Source organism: Paramormyrops kingsleyae, chromosome 21 (assembly GCF_048594095.1).
Source record: "Paramormyrops kingsleyae isolate MSU_618 chromosome 21, PKINGS_0.4, whole genome shotgun sequence".
NCBI classification, from domain to species: domain Eukaryota; kingdom Metazoa; phylum Chordata; class Actinopteri; order Osteoglossiformes; family Mormyridae; genus Paramormyrops; species Paramormyrops kingsleyae.
The window spans coordinates 14,802,506-14,830,304 of NC_132817.1; the positions used below are offsets into that span (position 1 = coordinate 14,802,506).

Consider the following 27,799-nt stretch of genomic DNA (forward strand, 5'->3'; position numbering starts at 1 on the left):
ATTTATGTATACGTGTATATATGATTAATAAAATCGGCGCTATAGCAGCCATAAAAGATTAGAGTAAATGAATGCATTTTACGTTATCGAGTAAACCCATACGATACGCAGGAAGCGATGGTCAAGATGACGTAAAGGGGAGTGCCTTATACTTAAATATTAAAGCAGGTATATTGTAATATGTGAATAAATGTGCTGTAGGACATATCATTGGATGACAGCTCGATTTGTCACGCCCTCTCTAGAAATATTCATGAGCTCGCGCCAGTATATGTCTTGTACAGGCGAGTCCATTTTGTTCCAGAGCGGTCGTCGTGCAGGAGGAAGAGGCTCGCTGTTACCCGTGGAAAGAAAGGTACCTTTTTGTTAATTTCCCAGATATATTCTGCTGTAAACTATTGAATAGCACTAAGAGACTACTTCAGTCTCGAGAAAAACGACATTTTTTTAACCGGGCAAAAAATGCTATATTTGATTTAACCGCTGTGAGTTGTGAGGTAGAAATTGAGGGGGATGTATGCGGTGTTTCATTAAAAAAAATATTCAGAGCGATGTTTCGCATTCTGTGACCCAAAAGACGCCTGATTAATGTATACTACGGGCTTATCGTTTTGCATAATTCGTCGTGCCATTATTGTTAGTGTTGTATTCGTTGACAATAAGTCGCTAGCACGAGCAGTGCTTTGGAAAACGTTCTTTTGTTGAGACGGAATCTCCGAATGGCGCAGATTTCGAAGTTAAAATGGCTGCGGCGCCCAAGGCTGCCTGGCGTTCGAACGGCGGGCGGTGTTGGCCGCTGTCGGCTTTTCGACAAATACTGTCGGGGGAGGTATTTTTCTGGAGTGGGGTCGAGCCGAGTCCCAGAATTATAGCTGCGAAAGAGCGTTTGTTCGAAGCCACGATCGGATCCATAAAAGCCGACGGCCATGTGAGAGGAACGTGGCGTGGCGTTAACGCGGAGCTGATTCAATCCCGCAGATGTGGGGCTCTTAAAGATGGCTGCTGCGGTTCGAACAAAAGGCGGGGGGAGGGGCCGGGGGCCGGCCGTGGCGCAGATGGATTTCTGCCGCCATTTTAGTTCCTTTCATGCGTGATAGGCGCGTTTCGCCTGAATGGCGGCAAGCCTAGTTTATTGATGCGATTTCCCCATCCAGGATATCCAACATGTCTGACGAAGGGAAGCTGTTTGTCGGCGGGCTCAGTTTTGACACCAACGAGGAGTCTTTGGAGGAAGCTTTCTCCAAATATGGCACCATTACTAAAAGTGAGTGTGCTTTCAGTTCCACGTGCGTCGCTGCATGCTCGATGTGAATGTGAAATTGCAGTAATTTCAGCCGTGCGTCGGCTGTTCTGTGTGTGCTTTTTGTATAATCGACGGTACGGTTTCTGCAGTCGATGTGATCAGGGACCGAGAGACACAGCGGTCTCGTGGATTTGGCTTCGTGACGTTTGAAAACCCCGAAGATGCGAAGGATGCAATGGAGGGGATGAATGGAAAGGTGAGTTGTTGTTTTTTTTTTTTGGCGCTGTTGGAGGGTGGGTGTTGTCTGATTGCAAGCTAACCATTTCTTCCCCCTCCTCCAGTCTGTCGACGGAAGGACAATCCGCGTGGATGAAGCCGGCAAGGGTGGTGGTCGCTCTGGAGGTGGATACAGAGGCGGGGCCTCTGGAGGCCGTGGAGGTGGATTTTTCCGTGGGGGCAGGGGAAGAGGTGGGCGTGGTTACTCGCGAGGTAAGGGCAGGCGATTTGCAAAATGGTGTCCCCCATTTGCTTTTAGTCGTGCCCTCCTTGTTACACATTTTCCATTTGCACGCACATATTGATTCAGGTGCCTTTGACAGTTTTACTAAATTTAAACTATGTCCTTCGGAAGGTGGTGGATATGGTGGTGGAGATAGAGGCTATGGAGACAGGAGCTATGGAGGAGACCGAGGGTATGGCGGGGGAGACAGGAGCTACGGAGGTGGATATTCCAACCGGAGTGGAGGTGGCTATTCTTCTGGAGGTGGTGGAGGCTATTACAACAGAGATAACAGGTGAGGACCTTGTACTGCTTTCAGCGACTGGTAATATGTTCACACATGGGACTATGGTCTATCAAATTTTGTATTTTTCATTCTGAAGGGGCCAGTCTGGATATGGAGATCGCTCTGGTGGGTCTTACAGGGACAGTTACGACAGCTACGGTATGTATGACATGGAAGTTTCTGTGCTGGCTTCTAGGCTTCTAAAATCTTATAATGAACCAGTCAACCCAATTGAAGGCCTTGGCATTGATGATAAATCCCTGGTCCTCTCACGCCTGCTTTAATCGTATCTTGCCGCCTGAACTATGGAAATCCAGATTCTTACTGCCTACTTGAATTTAAGTCTCGGCTCTCGGGGTGACCAAAAATTCGAGAGAGCTTTGACGGCCAGGCATTTGATCCAAAGAAATTGTGCTGTCTCTATCGTGGCCCAATCCCGTAATCTCAGGAAGCGAAATGTGGATTTCCAGCCGTTGCGACCAGAAGGCTATTTTAAAAAAACAAAAGGCAGCTCAGATTTGGCGTTCAGGGGAAATCATTTTACTTACTAAATGTATTGGAACTGTTCTGGGAATGATCGTGGAGAGTGGAGGAATTGTCCGTGTGATCCAGTGCCTTTACATGTGTGCCTACTTCTTGTCCTCAGCTACTCACGAGTAAAAATTCTTCACGATTCAAGATCCTCTCTTCGCTGGCTGTATATAAAAAGATGCACTCTTCGAAGATTTTTTTTTTTATTTTTGTGTTCTGTGTGACATGATTGTAGTCCTTATTCTGTGATGAAACGAGCATCTTTTCCTTTTAAAAAAAAAAAAAAAAGCTTTGTTTGTGGTGTAGTGGTGGTTGATGCTTCACTGAGGATTTATGTCCCAACTGAAGTGCCAGCAATTCCTTTTGTAGCATATCATTTGGGATTGATTAAAAGATGTGATGCTCCAAAGAGCTTTGTGTACCTTTTTAGGGCAATGCTCAAAGTAGTCTGGGACGGCCAATCTGTTATGACCATTTGGGCTATGGGGTGTGACCTACTTCACTGTTTATTTACATGAATTTTAAACGTATCCTGACCTAGTCCAGCCTAACGGCTTCTGGCTTTTTTTCCTCCAAGTAGCCTCAGCTATCTCTAAAAGCACGTCTAGATGCTTTGGTTCAGATTTTTCTTCACTGAGCAAAATCTCAATAGAAGCTCGCCAAGCTGTGATTTGCGCCCCTGGTTTTCTCATAGCAGTGAGACTACCAGTATTCCAGTTCAAGGTCATGATCTGTATCTGAAGGTCTTGATCTATAGTCGATTTAATCTGTAGATATTTCATATCCAAAAAGTGAATTCCTTTCAGACTGGTGAGGCTGAAACCCAGGACTTGGCCAGCTGCTCATGAGGTGCTGGTGTCAGCAGGCTGCTATTTGCTAGAGGTATCCTGCTCTTTTGCAACATTGGCTTTTTTTTTGTTTGGTTTTTTTTCCTTTATGTGCTCTGCTGTCATGGACTCTGAACTCAAATATTCAAACTTCAGAAAAATGTTAACCAGTACTGTTCCAACTGGGAAAAGAATTGTGCTCTTTTGTTCTGTGTATCAACCACATTGAAGAAAGTTCCTTTTTGTAAAATTCCGGCTTCATGAAGCCTATTAAACGATTCGTTGAAAATGCTCTGATTTTCTTGTGCCTCAAAGAATGCTCATGTACCAGGCCGAAGCTTTCTAGACTTAGATAAAATTTAAATGCGAGATTAGAAGGAAGAGTTCCAATAAATCCAACAATGTTAGGGTTAAGGAGTGTATGTGCTGTACGTTGTGGTTAACTTGGCATTTGAGTAAACCTACTTTCCTAACACTCAAAGTATAGTTTTGAGAGTGTAGTATCTCTTGCTCAGCTAAATTTACCTTTTAAACGGTTTAATTCAGTGCCAGCGTTTAGCTAGATTTGCCTTGGTCCTGTTCATAATGCCTCATTGCGTCCAAGTGTTCTCTGCTACAATTCTGGGGACAAATCGACAAAGTCCTTGGAGAATGAAGTGTTGCGCCTACCATCATGTGACTCCTCTGGTGTGAAAGCTGCTCTCTTGGCTAGTTCAAATGTGGAGATAGGCCTTTGTTGTGAGGTAACTCCTTTTTGCTCTCCTGTTTACATCCTTTTCTTAATGTGAAACATGTAACTTCATGAGGCCCCCCTTCCCCCCACCACCTCTGAGACGTCAAACAGCTGTCACTTTCAAGGCCTGCTGCCTTATTGACCTGGTATTTTTTTTTAAACTAAAGATCTGCATGATGAGTTGTCTGCCTCACTTTCCTTGGAAAGTGTTCCATGTTCCTCCACCAAATGTCAGATCATCTGGGGGTGCCACTAGGGCATGTGACACTGAAGGATTAAGTCACCTTTTGGCCTGCGAGACCGCAGGCCCCTGATTCGCAAAAAGAAGAATTTGCTTTCCATGCATTTTGATCAGTTTTTTTTTTTTTTTTTGTTAGTCTTTCAAAATATTAGTATGTGGTGTTTTTTTCCCCTCTCCCCTCCCCCATCTCCCATTTAAAGCTATTCACAGGAGTAACTCTTTGGAAAGGCTATGTCTTCATTGCCTTTGTGATGTAGCCTTGATGTTTTGCTCCTTGTTTTTCCAGATATATTGATAGATCACTTGCTATTGAAACTTTGTGCTGGAGAAGCTAATTTAGACCATTGTCTTTGGGATGTGTTCAGTGTCTGGGTTTTTTTTTTCCCCCCCCACATGGGGTAATCACATAAAATAGTGCAACATGTAATGTAACTGTTAGAACTTAATGCATGCTTGTGTACAATAAACAGGAATTTCTTGTGTTCCATGGCAGCCGAGAATGCAAGTTCATTGTTTGTAATTTCTATTATTCAGGATGAAGCCAGTGGGAATGCTGCAGTGAATCGGCATGTGCCATTCAAGAGATGACACTCTGCACCATGTTAATTTCTGACATTTAAGGTCCATAAAAGCAGGTAAAGATCTTAACCTGGTGAATGTCTAGATGTTGCCATACAAAATGTGTGCTTTTATTTCATAAAATATTTTAATTGGTATACAATAGACTTTGAACTATAGGCATCTATCGAAATGGATCTTGATCTGTCTTTAACGGCGGTAAATTTTTGGTCACACATTCCAATTCCAAAATCTGATCACTTTGGTTTGAAGTAAATTACCTAGTGTTGCATAAGTGTAAAGCCACATCAAATTCTTTCATTTGGGCAAATCCATTCTACAAAACACTTCACCAAAAATATCCAATTTTGGTAAACTGATTTTAGGCAGCTGCACTTTGTAAACTAGAATCACATAGATGTGATGCCATGTCTAATTATCCTCACTGAAGACTTTCAATAATCATCAGTTTAGGTTCAGGTATGGCCATGTCAAACTAATGCTGCTAGCTAGTATTTATCAAGTAATTTGTGACTGATGTATTTCTTGCAGGTGCTGTGTATGGATCCCTTCATTTACATCTGCATAGGCTCTTCGGGAGTTGACAGAAAGCCGAGGTCTTGCAGTAAAATGTGACCATAGATTGACTGACTTGCGTAGAATAAGTTTAAAAAAAATGTCCACTGAAGCTAATTGCTGTCAGGGTTACTGAGGCTTTTGACAGTGAAATGGATGTCCATCATTGGAGGTGGGGATGCTGCAATGCCACCTTTACATCTTAATGTGTGATGCACCACAGTTGGAGCTCTCCAGTGTTTGTAGGCGAGTATTGCACAGAAATTGACGAAGCAGTTTTTTTAGTGATGAGAAGTTTGCTGTGTATTTCTGTTTGTTCTCTGTTCATAGAACCAAAACAAATTTGTCAACTTCATTTGACTTTTAATAAATATACAGTATATTGCAGAATACACAAGATTTGCTGGTTTTCATATGAAATACGATTGACAGTGTCATTTTGTTTGCCTCACTTAATAGATGTTTGTGACAAGGTAAATATTGTGTGTAATGCATAGGACTTATATTCGCCGGTTGTGGAGGGCAGAGAAAATAGGCACATTTGTTGGTACCCTTAAAGACGCAATTATCTATTGAAACTGACAAGTTTAATGGTGTCCCTTATTGTTTGTTCCATATTTAACACAAATCAGACTGCTTTTCATTATTGATTCAGTTGAATATTTTATATAATTAAATGAAAATGCCACAGACAAAAGGTGGTACCTTTTTAATATTTTTTGGCACCACCTTTTGCAGCAATCACTGCCAACTAGCGATCTCTATTCGCAATGAGACGTCTGCATTTGCTCATGGGTAGTTTGGCCCAGTCTTCCTGAACAAACTTCATGCTGTCTCAGGTTTGAAGGGTGGATTCTCCACACTGCAATTCTCAGATCTTTTCATAGATGATCAATAATAAGATCTGGGGTCATGGGGTGCCGTTTAAGAATAGTCAATTGTGTTTTGTCAGCCATTCTTGAGTGGTTTCAGCTGTATATTTTGGGTCATTCTCTAGTGGGGCCCTCCTGGGTCCATGGAACCCATTACTGTTCAAAATGCGACAGAAATGAAGCACCGTTTCAATGAGCTGTAAGGGTATCGACAAATTTGTCTGTCTTCATATATGAGAAACATGTATGTATGATATGTACGCAATTAAAAGGAGTATTACTGCAAACCGATGAGTAATCGGTTAAAATAATTTAGACATACAAAATTACTTTCTAGGTGTAATGGTTATAAAATACAGTATCTCAAAACCGTGTCGAACTTAATTGGCCTCAGCATTTAAACTTGAAACATGAGCTTGAGGGTCCAGAACAAGGAGGGGGAAAAAATGGGGCTGGGTGATATGGCAAAAAATGTTATCCCCCTCCCCCCCATTTCAAATGACATTGATAATTATCACGATAAAATACAAGTCATTATTTAAGTGTCCCGGTTTTGTTTGAAATTCCCATAGAATTGCCCTTAAACTATTTCAGAACATGCGATAAAGCATGAATGAAATGAAGTGTAAACACAAATCTAATTTTAATAAGTCATACAAAAATTAACCAAAGGGCATAAAACTAGAAAATGCTAACAGTACAACTTTTTTGCTAGTTTTTCTCCCTGCCTCACTTTGTTCCAGGAGACCGGTTTAACCCGGGCTGTGCTATATGACTTTAAATGTCAATATTTTCACAGTATCCATGTTTATCACAATATTTTAAAATGAATACATAGAAACCGTAACATACACTATATTGCCAAAAGTATTGGGACACCCATCCAAATCATTCAATTCACTTACATAGCCACAGGTGTATAGAATCAAGCACCTAGGCATGTAGACTGCTAGTGGAATAAAAATAAAGTAGAAGCAATTTAGAACAACAGCAGCCCAGCCATGAAGTGGTAGGCCACATAAAATCACAGAGTTGGGGCAACATGGTGAGGTGCAGTGTGTAGAAGTTGCCAGCTGTCAGTCAATCCTAATTGCTACAGACCTCCAAATTTCATGTGGCCTCCAGATTAGCTCAAGAATGGTGTGTACAGAACTTCATGGAATCAGTTTCCATGGCCAAGCAGCTGCATCCAAGCCTTTCATCACTAAGTGCAATGCAAAGCGTCGGATGCAGTGCTGTAAAGTATGCCGCCACTGGACTTCAGAGCAGTGGAGATGGGTTCTCTGGAGTGACGGATCATGCTTGTCTGTCTGGCAATCCGATGGATGAGTGGTTTTGCCGGTTGCCTGGAGAGCAGTACTTGCCTGATTGCATTGTGTCAAGTGTAAAGTTTGTTGGAGGGGGGACTTTGGTAGCGGCAGCGCAGCGTTTCTGTTCTATTCTGTTTGTTCTGATCTCTGATTTATTTTGGTCGGCGAATAAATGTATTAGCAGTAATTGACCTTTATCTTTGATATGCTATATCAGTTTATACTGAACTCGCGATACGTTGCCTTTAGTTGTATTTTGACATGGGGAACCTCCAGTAGTGCACTAGCGTCCACGAGCGCAAGGATGAAGTCTTCCTGTGTCTTATACATATCTTACGTCTTCGAAAACAATGGCTGTAAGTTTTTCTTACTCGTTTCATATCTTAGTTAAGATATACAAGTGACATTTACTTTCTGTGCGCTGTTTTAGGTGGCGCAGTTGTTAGCACTGTCGCCTTACATCTCTGGGGTTCGAGTGTGTGTGTTGAGTACGCATGCTATCCTCGTGTCGTCGGGGGGTTTTCTCCGGTAGTCTAATCGCCCCCCCCCCCCCAATCTAAAAACATGCTGAGGAAAATTGGAGTTACCATATTGCGTGTGTGAGGGAATGGTGTGTGTGTGTGTGTGTGAGAGAGAGAGAGAGAGAGAGCTTATAGGCAGACAATCAGGCCAGGTTGGGGAGCATGCGCCGTTGCAGCGCGTTGCCGCACCCACCACACAGCGAAACTCATCGAGCTCCCCCAGGCAGATGCACAGTGCAGTCCCACCCTCCGGAAATGGCCATTTAAACTAACAAGACACACCGAAATATTTATTTATTTTGAGTATTATGGCGTTCCTTAGAACTCATCCTCTCTCGTGCCCTTTCAACATCGCTCGGTGGAACTCATTCTCTTGCGTACAATAACATTTCAGTCTCTCTCGCGCACTTCCAATGTCTCTCGCGCGTACTTTCAACGTCTCTCACGTCCTTCTCGCGATTTTCGCGCAGCTTTTGTCAAGTTTGGCGCCTCATATGTGTCACCAGGACCCTTTTCGCGCGACTTAAGGACAAGTGGGCCGTGATTGGACCGCAAAGCCGGCAAATTTTCCCCACAAACGAGTACGAGCCAATCACAGCACGGCACGGGCATGACGATCATCAAAATTGTAGATGGGCAACTCGTGCCCTTCAAGTTGGAATTAGCTAAATAAAATGTAAAATATCGGTAACTATTACATGTGAAAATGTAGTGCAGTTTTTGTCTTCATTGTAAAATATTTTTCTTATGTATCAATATATAGCCATATATGGTCCATGCATATATTGCAGGATATTGGAAAATATAAGTACTAGTTTCCCATATATGGAGATGTATTATTCAGTATATTGTCATATATTTTTGTTTCATAAAGGCATTGTCATACGAAAAACATACTTTTAAGATTACAAATACAATAATTTAAAAAGTAAAAACGATTATTAAGACATTTGACTTTCACATTAATCCTTCAAAATCAGTGCATAATTAAGAAAATCTTTGTTTGGGCACATGTAACGTGAACTGAACTTTAGCAAATATAATACGGTAAACAAAGAGACCATGCAAACTTTAAACTGCAGGCGAGGTCGGAACACCCAGCACTGTTACCTAATGATGTTAATATCTGTGACTGAATCAGCACAATTATGAAGTAAATTAAAAGCGTTATAAACTGGCCAAGGGAAACATAAACGGCATGACATACGCGCTTTGAAATAATACAACAAAAACAAATTCCTGCTGCAGCCTGATCGTCCGAGAATTATAATTTGCCGTCATAATTTACTTCAAGTGCCGTATTAATCGAGATATTTATCCACTAGGTGGCGGTATGTTCTTATGTTCTTATAACGATGCTTTCTTCCTCCAACCACTTTCATGATAGTTGTTAAATTGAACGTCTCTAGTCAGTTAGTCAGAACAATTGTTGTTGTTGTAGTTATTGTATCAACGGAAAACATGTGCTGTATGATATTTCATAGATGTTATCATAGATGTTAAATTGTTTCATGGATTGTTGTCAAGACTTTTGAGCCACCAAACTGCACTATATGATTGTCAGTTTTTTTTAAAATTAAATTACAATTCCTACAGCCTTTTGAGTACCAAATAAAATGTTACATAATGGTCAGGCAACGATACATTTCTATAAAAACGAACAAAAAAAACAGCGATTTGGGTGAACTTTGTACATTTGTAACATAAGATTAAATTACAGTTTGTCTAAACATTTTCAGGATGTGTGCATAACATTCAAACTACTTTGCAGTAAAGATTTTGACCTCCAAGCAGAAAAAAGAAAACTTTACTTTTGATGTGTACAAACCTTTATACAGTTCATTCAAACCAGCTTCTAAATATAATGAATGTTTTATTAAAGAGCAAAGCTTCCAGATTCAGAAATAGTACAGGGGCAATCTACAGCAATGTTTCCCAATCCGGTCTTCGGGGATCCACAACCGGTCCATGTTTTCGCTCCCTCCCAAACTCCCTGCCAAACAGTCCACATATTTTCTCCTTGTGGGAGCAAAAATGTGGACTGTCTGTGGATCGGGAAGTGCAAACCAGTGAAATGGTGCTACAACTGTGTAAGGCAATCTGTGCCAGGATACTGGGGCAGGTTGAGTTCATACTTCTTCTGGATGTCGTAGGGCAGGAAGCGTCCAGCCAGGAAGTGTCTCCCAGTGAAGGCAGCAGCGCACTTCTTGGGTGCCGTGAGTGAAATAAGGACCTCTGGTCTGAGGCCGTCAGCATTGGCTTCCTCCACGTCCCACCCTGATGCATAAAGACAGCATCATTCTCAGCTCCCCTACAGCTTGCAAGCAGTATGCATCTGTGCACACGTCCATTTGTATATATACATTTTGTGTTCATATGGAGAACTTTCAACAGATAAGCTTGAAGACGGAGAAATGAGAACAGAACAAACACAGTGATTGATAGATAGTGAACCTCACTACCTGAGGGTATGTCAACACTGGCCATGGGGATCTTGACCTGCTTAAGGGTCAGCAAGATGCTGCCATAGGGCTCCTTCTCAGGGGAAAGATCTGTCTCTGGTCCCAAGATGGCATCAATGACCAGGTTGTAGGCATCATTGATGAGCTGCACCTGACCACCAAGAGAACACTTTCATTTTTACTTCATTCTAGCAGTTTTAGCAAATATGCCTTCAACTCCCAGGTCCTCTTATCCAGCCATTACATCACCTGATGCCTCTACAGCAATTAACTGTAGTGTCTGTCTACAGTCTTTTTCTCTTAATCAGGCTGATTAAGCAGTAGGTGTCACACTAATGGGGTGCGGCCCCCTGCCAACCATCCCTGTGGAAGCTCTGTAGGGGCAGGAGTGTCTCTGTCTCTCTCTCTCACCCAGTTTCCACCAACTTGGAGCCGGTGCCGGGCTTTTTCCCAATCCAGGACTGGTTCTGTGTGTTTCCATTGCAAAAAAACTAGCCCTGGTCCAGAAAAAATGGTACTACGGAAAAGCTGGTACCTGAATTTGGAACCATAACACCAGCGAAAGTAGGACTATCGCAACCAAACCTTCCGCAGACCTAGAAAATTCAATCCATAACCAATATAGTTTTGTCTAACATCACTGGTGCTGACAGCAAAAAAACAGTCATACTCCGAAAACTATACTTTACTCTCACTTTCGCCTATGTAACTTTTCCTTTCCATTTTTTTTTTTTGAAACTGGTGGAATCACAGGCTGGTTCTCAAAATGCACCAAGCGAAAACCAGCCGAGCACTGGTTCCGTGTTGGTGGAAACAGGTTATCTCTCTCTCTTCCTCTCTCACTCTCCCTCTTCTCTCTCACCTCTGTGGGAAGGTAGGATAGGAAGGGGATGTCCATCTTCTCACACTGCACAGTGAAGTCCTGATGCAGGGGGTGCGAGGAGCGCTTTGGGTAGAAGATCGTGGGTTCATACCCCTGGCCATCAATGGAAACATCCAAAGCTTCAGCACCATTGATATTCATTGTGATGTCATTAATTTGTATATCAGATGTCGACTTATGTTTTAACAATGCAGGCTCCTAAAAGGACTTGAACGTAACAGGTTTGGGTTCAAAGATCTTGGGTGTAATTTAATCAATGTAACACTGCAGGAGAACCAAATGTTCCTCACAAATATGTGCAGGTGACGAGCGCAGACCAGGCCGACGGCTCCGTTCTGTTCCGGCCCACAGACCACCAGGACCGTGGGCTGTTTCTTACTGAGAGAGCTCAACGGGAATGCCTGCAGAATGCGGAAGGAATGAACAAAAGAGAGACGGACCCTGAAATGAAGGTCAGATGTGACCAGGTCACCGTAGTGGCTTCTAATACTGTGATTCTACATGCAGCATGAAAAGCGTATTTACCGGTAATCCCATGTTAAACATTTAAATATTTATCGTTGTTTTTAAAAGGTATATTTCTCTGTTAGATTTTCTCTGTTAAAAATTTTACATGAGAAGAACAAAACCCTGTCCCATGACCAACTGAAGCTTAAATCGAGTTAATGATGAAGCTGAAGCTGAATGAAATTGATTGAATTTGCCACCAGAGAAGCAGCTTGACATATTAGTTAAGCTGAACTGGAACTGGTTGAGATGCAAATAAGGGAAAGTCTACAAACAAGGTCTCTGGAGTCTCTTCCCATTCCAGTGTCCCACCCCGACTGTCAAGCTGCTGTCAATGTGTGTCGCCATAGCAGGTATTTCCCCCCGTTTATGTCGGTTTCCGCCCTCAGTCCAAGAAACATCATTACGTCACGTGGTGTCTCTAGATTGGCCGGAATGGGTATCTGTTTGCCCTGCAATTGGCTGATATCACATCCCAGCTTGTCTGATGTCCTTTATGTTTTGGTAGAAGCTCTGGGCTGATTTTGACCCGGTTCCAGAAGATGGATGAATTACTCTCTTACTGGGGCCACAGGGCACTCGCATACTAAGGCTTGCAGACTGCAGTGTCGCTATGTGTTAGCAGGATACACATAGCTAATGATGTTGCTGGTGCAGGTAAACTGCGAGAGTGAGAGAGTGAGAGAGTGAGACGGAGCAGGCGTTACTCTGGCGATGGCGATGGCGCAGGCGTGACCCCAAGTCTCAACCAGCTGCTGCCGTCCAAAGCAGTAGTCAGTCAGCAGCTCCGTCTCGATGGCAGCCGCCTCCAGCTTGCTGCGCGGGAGAGACAAACGCCCCCCCCCCGCCCCCCCAGATTTTTATTTAATGCAGTGAGCTTTGATAAGGCAACGGTCACAATTGTCTTCATAGTTCACACTCCAGGGGACATCGAAATAGAAAATGTAAAAAAAAAAAGAAAAGGTTTCTCTGTTCTCTGGAAAGAAAGTGATAAAACACCTCTCCTGGAATATAGTTCCAGTAAAAGTACAAATATCCATCAGAAATACAACGGTAAAGCTTCGTGCAAAAGGGAATTTGTGGATGTCTGAATCCTGTCTGAGGGGTGAAATAGATGCGTGCAGTTTCCAAACCGGCAGAATAATACTCTGCTGAGAATAAAACACAGCAGTTTTATAAAAACAAATCCCAGAACAATGTTGGCTGGTGGTTAACAGGATGTTGAGTGAGACGACAGAAGTACGGACAATTATGGTAAACTGCCGGGCAGGACTTTCACTGGCAGCACTGCAGCAGTACTGAGGGATGTTAACTGGGCGTATAACCCCAACATCAGGACAACAGTGAGCTGCTGGTGTAAGTCCGATAGCCAATACAATTCATTTACTTAGAAGAAACTTTTATCCAAAGCAACATGTAATTGAGAAATAAGGGCCAGTCAGATCAGTATGTGGCCTGTGGGCCATTGTCCTGCAGGTTTATAGAGCTACCTTACACATAAAACAAAAGGTGCACTGCAGTGCCCTCGCACGTGGGAGTTTTTCTTACACAAATATGTTCTGAGGGCAGAACAAAAAAATGATTGGTTCAGAGTGATGACCAATCAGATTGCAGAGGAGGTGGGTCCCAGGAACTAAAGGAGCCAGGAGCAAAACATCTGATTGGTTGGACCCTCCTCTGCAATCTGATTGGGTATCTCTCTGATCCAATCATCTTTCGTCCTGCCCTCAGACCATTTTTGCATAAGTAAAACTCCCACGAGCAGGACCCTTTGGAGAAGTAGCCAACAACTACACAGTGAAGGAGACAAAGCACTCCCATGCTGTTCCATGATTGTTCCAGCTAGTCAGGAAGAAGCAGAAGGGATAAGTCATTCCTCCCACAATGCCTGCTAACAGCAGTGGCCGATTTTTGCTTGGTTGAATGATACGATAAGTGCTGTGATGCTCCTGCCAATGGGAGCAGGAACACACACAGCACTCTTCACAATAAATGAATAAATGCTGCCTGTATGCCTGGCTTATGGCTGAATGCTAAAACGCTGCTTCTACACCGAAAGGTCTCATCACAGCAATGACCTCATGCGGCTATTATTTACCGGACACATTCGTCCAAACCAACGTAGAGACAGGTGTGGTGAGGGGTAGGACATCCAGAGCTTACAGATGTCAAGGAACCAACTTATGCTGCTAGGGTAAGTTTCCAAAGTGTGACCGATACGTTAGAAACATTTTTTTAAACAAACTGGATGATTGCAGGTACTTTTAGGCTGCTAATGTTGACAGCCAAATCGTAATTGTCAGATGGTCCCTAAGAAAACAAGAAACAGACCATTCTGCGGGTCCCAGTCACTGCAGCTTCTAGTCATCGATTGAGTAGATGGATCCCCATGGCAACCATATTTTCCCTGTAAACCATCTCATTTCTCTACTGGGTGGAAGGACAGATGAAGGTGCTGTTAGCTTTCCTGGCATCTCTGTCCATTAAGCTGTTCCAGTCTTCCAATGCTGCAGTAATAACAGTAATTAAAAGCAAATGTGCACACATTTTGTAATCAATTTTTATTTTGAATATTATTCTTAAAAAAGATGTTATGGGTGGCAGTCTCTGATGCCCATTGGCTCACATTCCAGTTACCCATGATGCTCCTCTTGCCATTTGCTGAAAGCCATAATGATAATAATTTCAGAATCCAACCCCGGGTGAGAACAGCGGGCCAAGCATTAGAGAGGCCTTTTGTCCTGCGATCAGAGCAGACTTTGTTATCTACCAGGCTGTGCTTGTTTACAGCCCCTAAATGAATATTTTGATTCATAAGCAAATTATCGAAGACGCGCAAATTACAAGATCATAGATTGTGAGAAATGATTATGCTTCATATTTAATTACAGGATCTGTAGGCGGTATGAGCAGCTCTAAGGAGCTTAGGGTTTGCTCGAACTCGTGAGAGTATGTTAAACAATGCATCTCACCAACAGAAGTCATTGGCTATCCCCTGATGTAGGGCGCCACCATCAGGCTGTCTGGGAAATTAACAGCATTTGTTCATCCTGTTGGCTACCCAGCAGCTGAGGCAGGGTAGCGACATGGCATCGGTTAACCCCGTCAGTGCCTAAGGGGTTAACATGAGCTCTGGGTTTGGCTGTCCGATGATGGCTGCAGAGGGGCCAGTCATTACTGTTACTGAAAAAAGACAAGCAGGATGAGTGTTCTTTGCACGGGGGGGGGGGTTGGAGGAGGAGGGGATGGGTTATTGATGTAGGGGCTCGAGAGGCTGTAAAAAGAGTTTTTGTAGCTTGGGAATGGGTTAGAGATACCAGCTACAAATGATCCATCTGATAATTAACTCATTTATTTCAGCTTACAGACACGCTGCCAGCAATTTGGCCGTGAACCTCCATGGAAATGAACACAGATGGACGAAGATGCATCCATAATGGATACAAATACAACCTGATAATGTGTGAGTGTGGAAATGGCGTTTCTCTCTAGACCAAAGGACAGATGCGTAGCATTGCTTTCTTTGTGCAGGTAAAGGTTCTTCCGTAAAAGCCACAAGACAGTTAACGATAAATCGGATTTGTACCACGCCTTCCGTAATGTACGCACTTCACGTAGCCCTTTGTGATAATAGCACTGGAATAGCTGACAGAAAGGTCGTAGTTAGATGGGGGTGACTGTAACGTCTGCAGTATCTTTTGTTGTGTTTGAGGGTAGGCCCCTCTTTTGGCAGCCCTCAGGGCACCCTCTAGGCATCGCCCTTCAGGGTTTTTGTGGGCCAAGCCATCCGGCTCTCCATGCGGCGCAGCGGGGAGAATCCCTAAAGGTCACCCCTCATCACAGAGCAGCCTCTCCATGCCCCATGATGGGACATAAGAATGCAGCTTAATCAATATTACCTCAAATCCGTCCAGATGACCCAGCCCTGGAGGTCATCCATGCACCACCTGGAGGTGCAACATGTGACTGCAGTAGTTCCATCTCAATTGCGATATCAACCGCTTCAAGCCTGTTGATAGGATTATTGAGATTCACCTGAGTTTTTCTCCTCACATCTATCACGCAACAACTTTGAAAAGAAAATGCACTCACTGCTTTATGTACAGCGGCTCGTTAGGGACAACAGCCCGGTCATACAAAGAATTACGTGATGGTGACTCAGTACCTGAAGAATAGACTGGGTTGAGAGGTTTAGAATGTGCATTTAGAAAGCTTTAGAATGGACAGTACGTGTGATATAAGGGATTTTAAATGCGTTACAAATTTTGGTGCCAGAAGCGGTGATTCCAGCATCTCAAGAAAAGGTCGTCCTGGGAGTTTTGTGCACTACAGTGTCTAGGCTTAACAGACGATGTTGGGTTTTAAAAAAATCCAGTTAGCGGCAATTCTGCAGGCAAAAATATGTTCTAATGACAGAGGTAGGGAACAACTGGAATTAAAGTCAACAGAGAGGTTATAAGTGCAAACGTGTGACGAACCAAACTCCACGAAGAAAGTTTCCAACACATTATTGAATCCATGCCTTAATCAATTCAGGCCGTTCTGCAGAAAATAGGGGTCCTACCAGTACTAGGTAGGTGTACCTCTGTAAGTGAAAGTGTCTGTTATGTACTCGAATAGAACAGAAATTACAATACGAGTAACATTAATGCATTCTCCATCTCAGAGACCCCAGATGATCCAGGAAAGGAACTGATGTTCCTTAAGTCATAACAGTATGAGAAGCTTTATCTATATTATAATAAATGTAATAGTGAGGTGAAGTTTGCATGTTCTTCCCGTGTGTGAGTGTGCCCTGCGATCGGTTGGCCCTGTCCAGGGTTGTTACCTGCCTCATGCCCATTGCTTCCGGGATAGGCTCCGGACCCCCTGCGACCCAGTAGGATAAGCGGGTTGGATAATGGATGGAGGTGAATTTATATGATGACAGTATAGCCATCATGCTGCAGGAGGGTGCCCCCCCCCCCCAAAAAAAAGCCTAACCCCCATTCTAGACACATTACGCTACAGAATGCTAAGCAAAGCCTTATGCCAGGTACCGAAGCAGCCTCGCTGGGTGGTCTGGTCCTCTGCAGCTCCTTAACGTTCTGGGAGAGTCAGGCAGCCAGACATCCTGCTATCTGAGGAACGGTGCGATTCTGCTTCTATTTTTGACAAAGTAGCTATAAAGCGAGCGTCAATCTGCCTCCCACAGAGCATGTCGGAGGGGCTACGCTGCCGGGGTAAGTGGGGGCAGCTGCTACACCCCAGTGCTCAGCATGCAATCACCTCACCTCTGCAATCAGAAATACCCCCCCCCCCCAAGTTAGATACCAGCGTCATTCAAGTAGCTTAGCACAAATTTTGGGAAGTACTCCTTAAATGATTAAAATCATAACATTTTGATTGAGTCTATTGTGATCCGGCACAACCCGCTGATTAATTGCCTACCGGCACTGAGTGTTTGCATTGATTAAAGCAGTTTTCCCTCTTAATTATACAGCTATTCATTGTTCGGTTTCCTCTGTTCCTCATGCAGGATGAAAACCATAGACCTCATCTCGCTCAGTGCCAGTAACCGTACAGTCATGTTGTTTTGGTGGGTTGTAATGAATGGTGGTGGTGGTTCATTGGGGTAAGACTATGTGTCTGTGCTCAGATGGTCTCTAGTTCAAATCTCATGGTTCACCATGGGGCATGAACCGCTCTAGGCGCCATCTGATCCTGCTCCCTCAACCGTATGCTGCTTTGGGTGAGAGCATCTGCCAGATCGATGTAATAACAGCGTAATGGCTGGAAACCTGCCCCCGCTATGTGAAAAGCACGGAGGACCATTCTGCACCTATGCCGCGCTGAATCTTTAAAGAAAAGAGACAGAAGCACACCCTCCCCCACGAGGAGGGACAGAAAGAAAAAAGTGGAGAAATAGGGGGAGCGAGAGTGAGTCATGGTTACCCCAAGCCCTTGCAAATTATCGCAATAAAGAAATGAGCAGAGCTCGTCAGTGAGGACTAGGCGGGCGGCTGTCTGAACGGGCGGCCGGTGATGAACGTGTACGCTCGTTTGTCGTCATTATTACTTTGATCATTGTTATCCTGCCTCTGTGTGCGCCTATCGAGTGCTTCAGCTACATAAATTCATCGTGGCATGTCCGTAAAGTGAATATAAAATGAGAAAAAAAAAAGTCAAATGAAAGCGGGAGAAACGGGGAGGAATGTGGAGAGGCACGGAGGGAGCGAAGGGGAGGAAAGATGGAGGGAACGAGAGGGAGAAACGCCGGCGGACGTGTGTTTAAGTTTGAATGGTAAACCGAAGCTACGGAATCACCTGACCGGCTGCATGGGGAGTCGTGTTAGAGGGTCGGGTTTGAGGGCAAATAAATACTCAGCAGGTGGCTGGAAAGGTTACAGGTTGGCTTCACCTCCTTCATCCGTGCTCTTCTTCTTATATCCTCTGCTAGAAGAGGAATCCCAGAGAGACAGGTATGCATGCAAGCAGGGGCCCATTCTGTACTCCACAGACACCTGCATATTTAATACGGGATGCAGTATGTGTCTGCAGAGTACTTGACTCCTGGTCCCTGCAGCCATCGTGCTGTCGACAGCTGCTGGCCAGTAGGGGGCGTCATTGCAGATTGAAACAGGATGGGGAATGGTGGTACTGCCAGTGACTGTGGGGATGGGTAGGATTGGCGGGGCAAGTACCAGGGATTCTGTGCCACAGATACAAGGTAAAGCCGAGTAAAAACACCCAACCAATCACAGCTCAGGACATCCACCAATCGCAGTGCAGCAAATCTGATAATGGCAGAGTCCCATAGAGACCACACCCAGAGCACTGCAGACCTGCTATTGACACAAAGATCCACTGGGAGGGGGTCTCTCTTGTGGGATTTCTGCTGATCTTTCCTAAATGTCAGATGGATTGGCCGGGAGGAGACATATGTCTCATTGCAGACCACCCCCCCCCCCCACCCCCCCACCCCCCCACAGTGAGCGTGCTGTCAGCTGTACCAGCAGGCAGGCCGACTCTGACTATAGGCAGGGTAGGCAGCCGTCAAGGCCCCCGGATTCCCTGCCTGTGGAAGAAGTGAAATGATCATCGGCAAAGCCTCACTTAGGGCCGCAGAGACGGTAGGGTGGCCATGACAGTCGGTGATGGATATTCAAAATAGTCAAAAAATGAATTTTTGGGACAAGATATTTGTAGGTTATGATTAGATTAGATGATGATGATGATGATGATGATAGATAGATAGATAGATAGATAGATAGATAGATAGATAGATAACAGCATACTAGAAGTAGCAGCAGTGCCCCTATTAGGCTAATACACACCAGCAGTACTCCTGATAGGCTAATACACACCAGCAGTACTCCTGATAGGCTAATACATACCAACAGTACTCCTGATAGGCTAATACACACCAACAGTACTCCTGATAGGCTAATACACACCAACAGTACTCCTGATAGGCTAATACACACCAGCAGTACTCTTGATAGGCTAATCACACCAGCAGTACTCTTGATAGGCTAATCACACCAGCAGTACTCTTGATAGGCTAATCACACCAGTAGTACCTCCTTCTTCTAGGGTCACATGATAAATGTACAGCTCTTTAGCTCAATATCTAAACCACAGCACCATATTACTCTGGCTGCCCAATTATTGTCCACCCTCACAATTTTTATGCCATTGGGTAGAATTAACTTCACATTATTTGTATAGGAAGGTCTGAGGTTATTGAATGAGGGAATAAACACAATTAACGATAAGCCATAGAGCACAGATGGTGTAGTGCTGTTATACGGGAGGAAGCAGACATGGCTCTCAGCCTTTTTCCCTTTATGGTCTCCTCATCATTCTCCTGTACAATATGGATGCTCACATGGTCATGCAGAGGTCTGCCTCGGATTTGCAATGAAGCACAGGAACCAAAGGTCACCAGAAAAATCAGACATTAACAGCTGAAAAGCATAAACACACATATGGGGGGGGGGTGCTCCTCTTTATCTGATTGGACCCATTGGAGAGAGTTTGGTCCAACTAGGAGGCTGACAGCATTGCATGTCAGGGCCCCCCTTCACCTTTCTGGTACCAACGGCAAGCAGCAGGAGGTTACTGACCTGATTAAAATCCTTGCATATTAATCAGACACCTACACACACAGCAGCCTGGAGCTACATTATTAGTTTCAGACAGATAACATGCAGTTTTACATTTGTTGTTTTCTAATTTAGCCTGTAAACAATTCAGTAATTATCACAACTTTTTATTTTGCGTAGTGAAGTTCCCGGATCACATTCCACCCCTGCCTCATTCCCTGTCAATGCAGAGTACCTTGCGCACCATACGGGAGGCCTGTCATGTAATGTAGACCAGCATTTTTTTCAGGATCTACCAATTTGGCTTTTTGCCATTGAAGTACTTCAAGGACCATACATCTGCAACCAGGCTTGTCTGCCATGTGAGCAGTTGACAGTGTAGCTGTTTGCTCGTTAGTTTGTTCATTACTTAGTTTGTCTGTCTTTCATTCTTTTTCTTTCTCTCGTTCTCTCTTTCTCCCTCTTTGTCTTTCTTTCATTCTTTCTCATTCTCGTTCTTTCTCTTCTTTCTTCCTTTCCTTAATTTACTTCTTTTTCTTTCTTTCTTTCTTTCTTTCTTTCATTCATTCATTCTCTCTTTTCTTTCTTCCTTCCCTCCCTGTACTATTCTGCATCCCCTGCAAAAGTGGCACCAGAATTTCACTGTTCCTCAGAACACATGACTATAAAACTTGATTAAATGTGTTCAGCTTTTGCTTATTTTATATTGCTCTCCTTATTAGGACAAACAGAGATACAGGGGGAGAGCAAACCCTGGGAGCAATAGGGTCAGCCAGTCATACAACAATGTTGGAGCATTTTTCGGGGATTAATGACCTTGCTTACGAGCAAAAAGATGACGCAGCTACTCTGCTGGATTCAGGATTCAACCCGGTACCTTCTAGTCACGCAAATAGAGGCCCAACCCACTGATCCACATCAGCCTCATGCAGGAAGTTGTTTGCTCATTGCACTGCTACAGAATAAAATGAACGACACCCTAAGGAAGCCTGATTTATAGCTCAGAGCTGTAAAGAATTGAACAATGTCGTACTTGAATGTCAGAACACAGATGTTCGCATAACAAAAAGATACAGTGTTTTGACAGGAAGGTGTAATTCCCACGGAGGATAGGGTATACTTCTCCAAGAAGGAAGGTGGGACAGGGTCGTGCTTCAAGCTTTGTATGTGGTGACTGTGGGTTCTGCCTCTTTACAACAGTGTCATCCATTCATCTCCCATGTTTACCCAGATCTGACCATGAACGTTACAGATGCAAGCAATTGTTTTGTAAAAATCACAATCTTCACATTTTCTAAAGTCTGAACAAAGTCCCCAAACATAGATGAAGGAAGCTGCATTTATGACTTTCATTTGTGGCATAAATAGTTTATTTATGAATTACTTCTTAATTTATCTGATGCTTTTATCCAAAGCAGCTTAGAGTAGAGGGAAGGGTTACAATTTACACAAGATTCCCTGGGTTTTGAACCCACAACCATTGCATTGTTAATGTAATGCTGTATTTCAAGAAAAGGCTACAGAGGAGGAGAATCTGAGGCCATCTCTATACCATCACAGGGGACCTTAACCAGTGCCGTCTGAGAAGAGTTTTGCTGGTTTCTCCAGCATGTTAGGACACCAAACAGAGGCACTAACATACTGGATCACTGTCAGACCACCAGCAATGAAATGTACTGTCGGATCCAATCACATTGCTGTCCCACTGTGTCTGGGATAGAAACGGCAGCTGAAAGCCACCCCCCTGCAGGGTGGTCTGCACGCCACTGGTCGTGTGAGGCAGAGTAGAGACTCACTGACTGCTGTGAATGCATATACTGGAATGTGTTCCAAATCACGCTAAAGCTCCCAGTGAACCAGGGGAATTTAGACTGTCTGAACAGGACGTGGGGAGGACTTTCCACGAGGTCAGAGTTTGCAGGGCTACTGGTTCCAGTGGGATCCCTTCCAAAGATATCTGCAGCACAGCTGGCTCCTGTTTACACTGACATCTTCACCATCTTCCCGTCCCTGTTCATTTTCCCACTGAACATCACGGATACTACTGTTATGAAAAGGGCCCGGATGACTCAGTTGATCGAGTATCAGACTTTTAGTCCAAGGGTTCAGAGTTCAAGTCCTTCATGGGGCAAAGATCTCATTATATTATAGGGATGGTGTTTGGTTCAGCCTGGCTTTGCATCTTGTGCTCAGTAGAGTCACTATATCTTCATTGGGCCCTTCTGCAGGCGTCTTAGCCCCCTGAAAAATGCTGAGCACAACTACTAGATGGCTGACCCTGTGCCCTGATTCCAAGCTTTTGTTCTCACGTGTGTAAAAAAAGAGATCAAGACTGGATATGTGAAAAAAACACACTCCAAAGTAATTGTGCAAATGGCAAATAAAGGTGCATTTCATTTTCAGTTATCATACTGCTGAAAGTATGAGAGGTGTCATGTCTGAGAGACTGATCATGGAACACATGAACAGCATCATTGCAGACTCTCTAGATCCCCTACAGTTGGTGTACCAGAGAAACCAGTCAGTGGACAATGCTTTCTCCCTGGTCCCACCAGCCTAGACCACCAAGAGGAACATCAATGCTACAATGCTGAACTTCAACTTAGCCTTCAACACCATTATTCTGGGCGAGCTGGCAAATTCAGGGACCAGTGCCTTTGGTATCTGAAATCCTGGTCCTGGACTTTCTGAAGATCCCCTCTGCTCATCCGCAGTGCTGCTCTCTGAGCCAAAGGCTGGTATGACGAATCTTCAGGCAGAAAAGAGGTGGCAGGACCACATGCTGAAAGTCAATATAATTATGAAGATCGTCATGGACTTTAGAAGGTACGACATAATTCACACACGAATCACCATGGATCGGTCTCTAGCGGAAGCTGTTCGTAATCACAGGTTGTTCGATCTGAAGATCCGAGGTGACAGAATCGTGCTCATGGGAGTCTGTCATCACCTTTACTGTCTATCTTACTGCCAATTTGCACATCCTTCCTAGATCCATCCTACACCACCTATGGGCAAGTGTGCCGGTGACCAGAAGGTTGCTGGTCGGAGCCCAACCTCAGCAGAATAGTCACATGTCTGGGGGCCCTTGAGCAAGGCCCTTAACCCCCAGGTAGCTGCCCTTTGCTGTGAGCTCCAAGTTTGCTGTTAGGCTGTGCTGTGTTCTGGAGAGCAAAGTGAGGGGAAATTAAGACATTTCCCCTCAGACATGAATACATTATTACTATTTCCTGAAGCACCTATGGGAATAGGCAGTCACACTTACCAGCTACGACTCCGCACCAACTGCCGGGCCATAGAGCAGGTGAAGACCATGGTTCCACAAATTCTGTCCTGGAGGTCCAGAATCCAAAGCATTCTGCCTTTTCAAACCAGGTAATTAGCTGTGTTTGTGATTAAGGTGTGAATGAGCAGAGGAATCTGCAAACTGTGTTGGATTCTGGCCTCCAGGACCGGATTTGGGGATCTCCATACACAGTCACAGTGCAACCCACTGAGCTATTGTGCGACCCCACATGTGGAACATTTAATGCCGTATTACAGTATTACGGTATTACAGGCCTCTGCAGATTTCACTGGAAGCTCTGCTGTTTTGCCTGATTATAGATGACAGTAATGCAGCGGCTTGCTGAGCCTGTGTCTACGGTCCCTGTTGACAGTATCTGTTACCAACCTGCAGCAGATTGGGGACAAAACTGATAGCACTGCTAGGCAGAGAGTAGGTGTGTCCCCCAGTCCTCTATCCCTGAGTGTTCTGTTGTCATAGCGATGGGAGGACACACCCTGTGACCTCGTGAGGGAGGGGTCACCTGAGGGAGGGCTAGCACTGCATGGTATTTGGACATGAAAGCGTTCCCCGGGACCATCTCAGAGCAACGTGGCGAAAATAGCAGCCGATTGATTTCTGGTTAAACACGCGGGCGGATGTGACGGCGCCGCAGCCGTCTGTGTGACGAGCCTCTTCGGGCTGCGATGCGCAGGAAACACCGGCAAGTAGCTCATGCGATAACAGCACTCATCACCCCCACCGCCTGAGGGACGCACACCATCCAGCACAGGGGTACGGAGAGCCGGGGGCCTGTCCCAGAATGCACAGGGCACCAATACATTACTGGGCACACACTATCAGCAGTTCAGAGATGCAGGGTTCCTAGAGAAACCAGTACAGAGGAGAACCTACAAACGCCACACTGAGGTCAGAAGTGGGATTCAGCCATGCTGACCGCGGAGACGGGAGGCGGCCATGTCATCCACCACGTCCCCCAGAACTTCGGCCAAATTTAGTATAATTGGTATTAATTTGGGATTTTCATGCAATTCCCTGGACCAGTTGGTGACTCTAGGCTTCTCTCCCATGAGGGTGCAAGATGAAAGAGCCCAACTGGTCATTTATCTAGATCAGAGACATTTTTGAGGGACCTTCGGTAAATTTTGGCAACCGGATAAAAAGCGTGATCATCGGTGATCGAAAAGGGGCCTGATGAAGATAAATTTGTAAAAACGGTGATTATATTTATAATAAATCATTACTACATACTGATATGACTTAACACAAGTCATATGCAATTTAATTATATTGAACTTAAATTCAAATCACCTGCAGCCTGGGGCTGACTGCAGTTCTTTCATAGGAAAGAGAGGAGGATAATGCAGACTTATTATGGAATTTACCATATTGCGGCCTAATAATTTTACTTTTATGCTAATTTAGCGTCAACAGAAAACAAGAAGTTCAGGCTGCGAGATAAAAAAAAAATAAAAAATCAGCTGCAGAACAAGAAAATCTTCTAACGGATAAAAACTGCATTTTGTGTGTTTATGCCCAAATGTAACTTCTGTGTTCAATTGTCTGTGACAGACAAAACAGGTAAAGCCTAATTTCCTGCCATTGGCTCAGGCACAGCACGTCCTCTGTGGGTGAGATACATACTCAGAATGAAAGGCTGTGGGACTCCCACTTGGTAAACGGGATGAAAGGAAAGAAGTCAAAGTAAAATGACAAGCGGAGATGTATCTAGCAAATCTGGGCCCCCTGACAAAATGTCAGTTTGGGGCCCCCGCCTAGTTTTGTGCATGATTTTAGGATTTCAAGGACTCTGAACCTGGCAGACCTATCTATGGCTCTCCAACGCCCCCGATGATCAGATGATAAACAAGAGAAGACACCGATTCAGCATGAGGGAGAAGCATTCGTTTCTTGTCAATGCGGTTGCCAGAGTGCGTATGTGGATCTTAAAGGGGCCCGGTGTGTATTAATGTCATCCATTCCAATAGCTGCACAACGGGCATGGCTGTGAACAGAGGTCACTCTCCGCACGCCTGCCTGCTCCGCAAAGACGGGCGGTCTGGCTCAGCTCGTTAGGGCGTCACGGCTGCGAATCCAAACACTGTTTGTGCTCTTCGCACTCCGGGGATTCCCGAACTGAACAAGCACCAAATGCAGGAACCAAAGGCTGTCACCCACCTAGCAAACTGTACCAAATGTGGGGCTACAATGTACAGCAGAGGACAAGATGTTCTTGGTTCAAAAAACAAAAATCTCGACTCAGAGACTTATGTATGTTCCTCGCATACAATCCTTTACTCGCTTGTTACACTGCGTGTTAGTTGGTCCTCTGGTGACAGGATTTTCAAGACATGAGACATCGCACATGACAAGTGTCAGAGTCCTGACTAAAGTCCCACTCAGACTGCAGCTAACTGATTAGCTCTAAATTGAAATTCTGTTATTCTTCCATAGTGTAGCAGCCAGCGCCAACAGCACAGGTGAGAGGACAGTGCAGTGCTTGATTTGTGCTGGATCCTGCCAGAACTAATTCCAGGACTGTTTTTGACTGGCTGTGTTCTGGCACCTATTGCACAGATAAAGCATGTTATCAGCACTGTGTTTTGTACACCTTCCGGGACCTTCTCCCATCCAGTTACCCCTCTGTGTTCTGGCACCTTCTGATTTACACATTAAGCACTGGTTCAGAGTGCAGTATCTGCTCAGCGGGGCAGATTCTCACAGGGCCCCCATCTCCGCAGTTATGCTCAGCCGTCCCCTGGCTGCTTCATTGGCTTCTTCATCCGCCCCCCAAACCCCCCCCCCCCTTGGTGCCCACGGTTGCCATGACACAGTAAAACAGGGGTCTGCCAGCCTCTAATTCAAGTTTGACCACAGCTTGACCAAAAAAAAAGACATACACAACACTAAGAGCAACATAAAGACTCTCTCTCTCTCTCTCTCTCATACACACACAAACCTGTATTCATATCTTTGTGGGGACCATCCATTCATTTCTAAGGGAAAAACCAAAATCCAAAACTGACTCCCTTAACCCCTAACCCAGCCCTAACCTTAACCCCCACCCAGCCCTAACTTTAACCATAAGTAACTAAACAAAATACATGACTTTTGGAATTTTTAGTTTTTTTACTTATAGCCACCAATATAAAATTGAGGTTATTTTTATTGGGACAGGATAAATGGTCCCCATCATGTCAGAGTAACAGGTTTTTATCATGTCTTGGGAGACATTTTGTCCCCACAACATAAGGCACACCTGGACCCCCCCCCCACCCACACACACACACACACACACACCCTGTGATTTTGGACTCAGTCTTCTCCCTAACTGGCTTCTTCAGACACTCTGCCCATCTGAACCAGACATGACCCCCTTAACACAGGAGAAGACTGATAGCTCTGTTTCTTCCAGGCTACCATATAAGTGCTAGATTTTTTCACCAGCATCATGCTTGTGGTTAAATGTATGCAGTCTGTCTGAAGTGAGGCCACAGAAAAACGGCTTCATCTCCATCGGTCAACAAACTAAAGTGGTGAACTGCAAAACTGTGGGATGTGTCTCTCATTCACCCCCAGACACCCCCGTCATCCATACCTGAGGTATCGAAGAGGCTCTTTGAACTCCGGGTCTGGGTCGGCACTGCCCTGGTTCATTCTGCTGCTCTGTGAAGGCTTTCAGGCTGCCAAGATACTCTTTAGTTTGTGGGAGGACAGCTGGCGAGAAGATTCAACAGGCACTCAGCCGGCTGACTCTTATGCTAAACTCACTCCCACACCAAGCCAACCTCTCTCTCTCTCTCTCTCTCTCTCTCTCTCTCTCTCTCTCCTGTTCCGCCGCCTGCCGCTCTGCTTGGAAAGAGCGGCTCCCGGTTTGCTTATATCCGCTGCCCCAGCCAATGGGAAGCGAGAAGACCCTGCGCAAGGAATCGATTGGCTGAGCCAGCCGTGGAGAACAAATGTTGTGACACGGCCTTGTAGGCAGTAAATAGAGGGGTTAAGAAACATACCAGCAGAAAGGAGACAATTAAACAACATATTGGGAAACGGCAAATCAGACTCACAACCCCCAAACACTTCAGCAGGAAGGCTAAGAGGACGTTCTTGGTGATACCAGCACGTTCAAGTGACTGAATTCTGTCCATAAGTGTAAGGGAGAACCTCAAATGGTCAAAAGCAAAGGAGTGGGGGCTCCCTCTGCCGTCTCACTCAATCGTGTGCAATCTCTCCATCACTGAGGGCACAAGCTCTGCACGACAGCAGAACACTTTCCCAGAAGCAGAGCCCGACCCACTACATCTTCTGCTACCTGTTTCACAAAGACACAGGCAACCAGGAATCGAGTGTATGTGGTATGATCCAGTGAGCGCACTGGGA

The 27,799-nt window shown here is 44.8% G+C and overlaps 2 protein-coding genes across 4 annotated transcripts; one reads left to right on the plus strand and one right to left on the minus strand.

Moving 5' to 3' along the window:
* Positions 1–227: 227 nt before the first annotated feature.
* cirbpb (cold inducible RNA binding protein b) lies at positions 228–5,891 on the plus strand. 3 transcript variants are annotated; one of them, XR_002836471.2, is made up of 8 exons: positions 228–355; positions 1,155–1,264; positions 1,393–1,499; positions 1,585–1,732; positions 1,875–2,037; positions 2,126–2,187; positions 4,895–4,995; positions 5,471–5,891. XR_002836471.2 is itself a non-coding variant. In XM_023798176.2 (7 exons), exons 2-7 carry the CDS (start codon positions 1,165–1,167, stop codon positions 2,686–2,688), a joined length of 594 nt encoding a protein of 197 aa, XP_023653944.1. In that variant the 5' UTR covers positions 228–355; positions 1,155–1,164; the 3' UTR covers positions 2,689–3,675. The 3 variants fall into 3 exon arrangements, 2 of the variants coding, with proteins under 2 accessions (XP_023653944.1, XP_023653945.1); XM_023798176.2 differs by lacking the exons at positions 4,895–4,995; positions 5,471–5,891 and adding an exon at positions 2,675–3,675; XM_023798177.2 differs by lacking the exons at positions 4,895–4,995; positions 5,471–5,891 and adding an exon at positions 2,675–3,675 and having other exon boundaries at positions 1,585–1,711.
* A 3,152-nt stretch (positions 5,892–9,043) lies between these two features.
* Positions 9,044–27,239, minus strand: LOC111836561 (yjeF N-terminal domain-containing 3-like). The gene is made up of 6 exons (XM_072704408.1): positions 27,021–27,239; positions 12,757–12,865; positions 11,833–11,943; positions 11,522–11,635; positions 10,660–10,810; positions 9,044–10,474 (listed from the first exon to the last, which is right to left on the minus strand). Exons 1-6 carry the CDS (start codon positions 27,077–27,079, stop codon positions 10,278–10,280), a joined length of 741 nt encoding a protein of 246 aa, XP_072560509.1. The 5' UTR covers positions 27,080–27,239; the 3' UTR covers positions 9,044–10,277.
* Positions 27,240–27,799: the final 560 nt, after the last annotated feature.